The sequence below is a fragment of the Ichthyophthirius multifiliis genome (assembly GCF_000220395.1).
Source record: "Ichthyophthirius multifiliis unplaced genomic scaffold scaff_1120509250735, whole genome shotgun sequence".
Taxonomy (NCBI): Eukaryota; Ciliophora; class Oligohymenophorea; order Hymenostomatida; genus Ichthyophthirius; species Ichthyophthirius multifiliis.
In genome coordinates, this window is record NW_004086488.1 from 1 (window position 1) to 6,532 (window position 6,532).

The window sequence follows — 6,532 nt, forward strand, 5'->3', positions numbered from 1 at the left end:
TTGTTTTTAATAGTATAATAATTTGATATAATTTTTCTAGTTTTATTCATTATTTTATTAAAAATTATATTATAATTTGTTATTATAAATTTTATATAATTTTTTTTTATATATAAAAAAATTAAAAAATTTTTAAATTAATTTATTGTATTATAAATTTTAATAATTTATCTATTATTATTATTTATATAATATATTTATTTTTTAAAAATACATTAGAATTTAAAAAAAAACATAATATTACAATTTATAGATTAAATAACTTGTGCTATTATTTTTTTTTTAATAATAAATAATAAATAATAAATAATAAATAATAATAATATAAATATTATTTTAAAAAAATCAGATTTTTATTTCTGTACATTGTATAAATAACAATCTCAAAAAATTTATTTTAAAATATTAATATAATTCTTTAATATTATATTTTTAAAATAATTTAATTTATAACATTTTATAAAAAATAATGGATATATTCCTAGAAAATAAAAAATTAATATTTATATTTATTTATAAAAAAAAAAATTAAATATATTATTTTATCATTAATCCAATTAAAAAATAAATAACTAAAAAAAAATGGAATTTCACACATCAAAAATAAACTCAATAAAAGAATTAATCCTCTCAAATTAAAACGACCGAGAAAAAATTAAAAAATTAAAAATCAAACAAACGCATGAAAATATCCAATATATATTAAATACAGATAACTCTTTACAAATAACTATAAATTGCCAATTATTAACCCAACAATTATTAAGATATACATCCCATTATTGTGCATTAAAATTTCGTTCATAAGTAAAAAAATACATAATAACTATTTATATATAAAAAATAACATAATAACTATATATATATATAACCAAAAAAATAGAAATAAAAATTTTAATTCCAAAGTGAATAAAAAGAATAAAAACTAAAATAATTCCAATTCTAAAGTGAAGATAAAATAATCGAGAATATTATAAACAATATAAACATAAAAAAAATAACTGATAAATAATTGCAAATTAAAATAGATTTAAAAGAAAATTTATTCCAATAATTAAAATCGACAAACCCTTATTTTTTATCTTAAAACACGCAAATAATTCTTCTTCCAGAAAAATATTATGAAATATTATTCTAAAACCTCGAAAATTAGTAAAATGTCTCAAACAATTCCATAGAATCTATATATTTAGACAAAATAAAACATTATATATTAATATTAACAATCCTGATAGAAAATACAATGAGTATTCGCATAAAAAATCTTAAAAAATATAATTTATATGCCCGTGCGATTTATAATTTTAAATATGTGGTTAATTTCAGCTGGCAAGAAAAAATTTAAAATGAAAAATTGGAAACAAACAGCAGTGAAGAAAAAGATATTAAAAATAAAGAAAACATATAATAAAATAAAAGGTTAAATTTCTTAAACTAAAACTATATTTTCGATTAAATAATTAATAATATTTTTATTACATAAAACTTAACTTTTGAGAAAAATGCAGAACCAAGAAGAAGAATGTCAGATGATACAAAAAATTTTTAAAAATAAATTATGTAAAACTACAGAAATAATCAAATTTTTTAACAAAAATAATAATAATAGTAATAATTTTATAATGGATTTTTACATAATTAAGCATCTTTTAACCCAAATAATTAATTTTAATATTATCCACATGGATATTAATAGTATTAATTTTAAAATTAAAATTAATAATAAAATTTGATTTAATAATAGTAAAATAAATTCTTATAATAATAATAATAATAAATTATTTAATAAAAAAGGTAAATGGCTTTTTATTAAATAATGCAATAATAATAATAATAATAATAATAATAATAATAATAATAATAATAATAATAATAATAATAATCATAAAAATAATAATAATAATTTAATATATAATAACAATAATAATAATTTATAAACTTCATATAATTTGCAACTAATGATAGAAAATTTAATAATAATTCTAATATACATCTTTAAAAAGCACATTCTAATAATAATAATAATAATAATAATAATAATAATAATAATAATAATAATAATAATTTAAATTAATAAATACAAATATATTCATGAATAATGGTTTAAGAAATTTTAAAAACGAAAATTTATGTTTAGGAAATTTATAAAATAATCATTTTGAAATTAATATTAATAATCTTTACATTAATAATAGTAATACACCCATCAAAAAGGAAAATAAATTTAATAAAAATACTAATTCTGCTAATGAATCACCTATTTAAATTAATAGTAAACATAATGATTATAGAAGTTAAGATAAAAATAATTTCATATATATCCTAATTATGTTTAATAGTAAGCTTAGGAAGAAAATCCTTAGTTTTATATAAATTAAAACAATTTCAATAATTAAAATAATTTAAATAATACTGATATTAAAAATAATAAATAAATGAAATAAAATAATAAATAAAATAAAAATAATTAAAATCATAATAATGGAAATAATTAAAATGCAAAAAATATTAGTAATAATAATACAAAAAAAATAAAAATAAAGAAATATAATAATAATAATAGATTTGAAAAACATATTATTATTTTTAATTTAAAATATTTATTTAAATATAAGAACAAAATTTAATTTTTTTTTTTAGTATTTAATTTAAATATGAAATTAAAATATTTGTTGTAATTTTTTTTTTTTTTAATATTAGTATAAACTATATAATTTTATATTTATTTTTGTTTTAATGTATAATTAGTATTATTATTTAAGTATTATAAATAAAAAAAAAATTAATTTGATATAAATAATTATATTTAATTAAATAAAAGATTTACTTAATAATAAATATAACAAAAAAAAAATAATTAATATTGAAATAAAGATATTAATTTAAATTTTTATAATTTTTTACATTTTATAAATATAATGATTTTTTAAAATATAAATTATTAAATAAAAAAATTAAATAGATATTAAATAAAACAATAAGTAATTTATTTTATTATAAAATAATATAAAATTATAAATAAATAAATAAAATAAGTATTATTAAAAATAATATTTTATAAAACTTAAAAATAAAAATATTTTTTTTTAAAAAAAAAATGAAATTTTATATATTAAATTAATAATATATTATTATTATTATTATAATTATTATTATTATTATTATTATTATTATTATTATTATTATTTATTTTATTTATTTAATTATATATTTATAATTATTTTTTTTTTTTATATAATCTTTTTAATAAAATAAATCAATATATTTTTTTATAATTTTTTATTTCTTTTTAATACAAAAAAATGTTAATAACAATAAAATTATTTAAATTAGATATTTTTTTTATATTAAAATTATAATATTTTTATTTAAAATACTATATATTTTAATTTATTCTAAACAAAGTTTTATAAATTATTAATAAAATTTATTATATTAATATATATAATATATTATTTTTAAATTTGAATTTTAATTATATTTAATTTTATTTAAAAAAATATCTTTTTTATTAATTATATATTTTTTTTATAATATTTATTAATTATTAATAAAGTAAATATATAATTTTTTTTAATAAATATAAACATTATTATTTTAATGTGAAAATGTAATTTTTATTTTTTATTTTATATCATATTTATTAATAATTTATCATATTATAAGATTTATTAATGTATAAAGTATATTTAATTTTTTTAAATATTATTATATAATTTAATTTTTTATTATATTACGCCTTCAAATATACATAATCTTTAGTATTATAATTTAGATTTATTATAAATATTAGTAAAACATATTTAAAATGTATTTTATATTTTTATTTAATAATATTTATCTTATAATTATATATTTAATATTTTATTTTTTTAATAAAATATTTTTAAATATAAAAAATATATATTTATAAAAATTTTATAATTAATTTTATTTAAATAATAATTTTACATATATAATCTATACAAGAAAGGTATAATTTTTAAAAATTTATTTAATATTTAAGTTTTATATAAAAAAATGTTTTTTTATAAGTTTTTTATATAAAATAATATTTTTTGTAAATTAAAATATTTTATAATCTATAAAATATAAACAATTTATTGTTTTTTTATTTATTTATATTACATTATTTAAAAAATATATTATAAGAATAAGATTAAAATAAACTATAAATAACTAATTAAAAGTATTGATATTTTTAAAATTTAATTAGTAATAAACTTATCGTTAACCTTTCAATTCAAAATATAACATATTTTAAAAAAGAAAATATTAATTTAATTTTTAAAAAAATAATATATTTATTTTATAAAAATAATATAGTTTTTATATATATAATTATCAAATTTCTTTATAATTAGATAGGAATTATGGATATTTTTGTATTATTATAATAATAAATACAAATATAGATTATATTTTATTAAAAATGTTTAATTTTTTTTTAAATAAAATAGAGTATTAAATGATTTCTCTTATTAAAATAATACTTATTATTTAAATAATATTTATATTATTAATAAATAATTTAAAATTTAAAATAACGTTTAAAAATACATAAATATAATTATTAATAAAACTTTAAAAAAGTTCATTTTGTTTGGCAGACAGATTTATATAAATTTATCAATATGAATAGCTATATTATATAATTTTATTAACTTATTTTTTTATTATTTAAAAAAAAATATAATGTTTATTAAATAATTTAAATAAATTTTATAATTTATTTTAAATATAAATTTTATTATTTTTATATATATAAATAATAGTTATTTTATAATACAAAAAATACATTTATATAATTAGGAAATTTTTTTATTAAAAATAATAAAAATAATTAAAAAAAATTATTATATTTTTATTTTATATAATATATAAATAAATATTTTGTATTTATTAATTTTAATATAATTTTTAATAAAAAATATATATAATTAATTTCATTTATAATTTATTATTATTATTTTTTATATATTCTAAATAAAAAATATATAATAATAGAAATATCTTATATTTATTAATTATTCATAAATAAACTGAAATAAAAAAATAATATTAAAGAAAAAAATCTAAATCAATGTTTATCAGGCCAAACATAATTTAAACCTTTTGAAATTTACTCAAACAATGTGAAAGTGATAGCAACATCAGCCACAACTCTCGAAAGTCTAGCCACAGTTCCTTTATAAAATCCTTTTAACCCTTCATTTTTTGCAATATGGGCTGCACAATCGAACCAATTCTTATATTTTCCAGCATTTAGGCCTTACATATTAGTTTTAATAACATCAACTGGTGTATTAGCTATTTTAAAAAAATAATTTATAATAAAAATAAAAAATTATACCTAAAGTAGAGCATATACCAGCAAAACCACTGGCAAGTAAACTTGAAACAATCTAATTACATCCTAATGCTTGTAATTATTTATTCACATCTCCATATACTAAAAATCTAATACCTTAATTACTTCCTTATTTCAAAATGGTAGGAACCAAACCTTTATAAAGACCAGAGATTCCATATTATTTAGAAATACTAGTGCAACCATGTATAAGTCCTCTAAATTTAGGTTAATCGAGTAAAAGATCATGAATCAATTTCACTTTTATAGTCTCAGAAGGTGTAACAACTGTTATTGCTTCGAAAATACCAGCACCTAAACCGGCACAGAAAGTATGATATCTATTATTTTTGTCCTATATTTTTTATTAATCAATTAATATATATATATATATATACAGTAAAATAATGTTGTTTTAAATATTCGTTTGCACCAAAACGAGCGGCTACTTTTGGAACAGAAAACAAAATTAAAACTGACTATCCTCTATATAATCCTTTTTATTTATATATATATATATATTTTATGTTATTTTTATTTTACCTATTATTCCGTGTTTCTTTATTGTATCATTAGCACAGAACATTATGCCTTTTTTAGCTAAATCAGGATAAAGTTGCATCTTTGTTTTGACGAATTCGGTGGGATAAGTAATCATAATTTCGATACCTCCAGCAAGACCACCTTTTTAATATTTTTTTTATGTAATTTATATTATTTTAAATATTGTTATAGTATTTAATATATGTTTGTTTATTTTCATTTTTTTTATATTTATTGGAGCCTTTTTTATTATTAATTACCTGAAATAATAGCTTTCAAAGGATTTTTTTTAGGAGCTCCTGTTTATGCAGCTGCAACCATTTTATTTAATATTTAATATTATAGTTTTTTTTTTATTTTAATTAAAATAAATTAATATATATATATATATATAAATATTTATGTTTTTTTTTATTTATAAAATTTATTTAATTTATATATGGATTTAAATTAAGAAAAAATATTTTAATTTTAAGTTATTTTATATTCACAAAATAAAAATAAAAGTATTAAAATTTCATACAATTATATATGTATTTTTTATAGTAAAAAAATATATTTTATAAAACTAAATAACATAGTTTATCTTTTCTATGAGTTTAATAAAAATAGTTTTTAATAAGATTAATTTCATATATT

At 12.4% G+C, this 6,532-nt stretch overlaps 1 protein-coding gene across 1 annotated transcript, besides 27 other annotated features; it reads right to left on the reverse strand. All coding sequences in view use genetic code 6, as the record gives it.

Annotated features, from left to right (window-relative positions):
* Nucleotides 1–52: 52 nt before the first annotated feature.
* Nucleotides 53–104: a microsatellite.
* Nucleotides 55–102: a microsatellite.
* Nucleotides 105–284: 180 nt separating the features above from the next.
* Nucleotides 285–325: a microsatellite.
* Nucleotides 326–810: 485 nt separating this feature from the next.
* Nucleotides 811–868: a microsatellite.
* Nucleotides 869–1,732: 864 nt separating this feature from the next.
* Nucleotides 1,733–1,931: a microsatellite.
* Nucleotides 1,821–2,065: a microsatellite.
* A 307-nt stretch (nt 2,066–2,372) lies between these two features.
* Nucleotides 2,373–2,411: a microsatellite.
* Nucleotides 2,397–2,483: a microsatellite.
* Nucleotides 2,420–2,468: a microsatellite.
* A 297-nt stretch (nt 2,484–2,780) lies between the features above and the next one.
* Nucleotides 2,781–2,818: a microsatellite.
* Nucleotides 2,819–2,928: 110 nt separating this feature from the next.
* Nucleotides 2,929–2,980: a microsatellite.
* Nucleotides 2,981–2,993: 13 nt separating this feature from the next.
* Nucleotides 2,994–3,027: a microsatellite.
* Nucleotides 2,997–3,075: a microsatellite.
* Nucleotides 3,027–3,063: a microsatellite.
* A 46-nt stretch (nt 3,076–3,121) lies between the features above and the next one.
* Nucleotides 3,122–3,223: a microsatellite.
* Nucleotides 3,127–3,196: a microsatellite.
* Nucleotides 3,150–3,234: a microsatellite.
* A 105-nt stretch (nt 3,235–3,339) lies between these two features.
* Nucleotides 3,340–3,393: a microsatellite.
* Nucleotides 3,394–4,002: 609 nt separating this feature from the next.
* Nucleotides 4,003–4,060: a microsatellite.
* A 196-nt stretch (nt 4,061–4,256) lies between these two features.
* Nucleotides 4,257–4,325: a microsatellite.
* Nucleotides 4,277–4,332: a microsatellite.
* Nucleotides 4,285–4,334: a microsatellite.
* A 144-nt stretch (nt 4,335–4,478) lies between these two features.
* Nucleotides 4,479–4,519: a microsatellite.
* Nucleotides 4,520–4,687: 168 nt separating this feature from the next.
* Nucleotides 4,688–4,753: a microsatellite.
* Nucleotides 4,716–4,770: a microsatellite.
* Nucleotides 4,725–4,797: a microsatellite.
* A 26-nt stretch (nt 4,798–4,823) lies between these two features.
* Nucleotides 4,824–4,856: a microsatellite.
* Nucleotides 4,857–5,080: 224 nt separating this feature from the next.
* Nucleotides 5,081–6,214, reverse strand: IMG5_092820 (mitochondrial carrier protein, putative; the record flags this gene model as incomplete). Its single annotated transcript, XM_004035623.1, has 5 exons — nt 5,081–5,310; nt 5,354–5,705; nt 5,749–5,846; nt 5,894–6,034; nt 6,154–6,214. The coding sequence occupies 5 exons, from the start codon at nt 6,212–6,214 to the stop codon at nt 5,081–5,083; spliced, it is 882 nt and encodes a 293-aa protein (XP_004035671.1).
* Nucleotides 6,215–6,532: the final 318 nt, after the last annotated feature.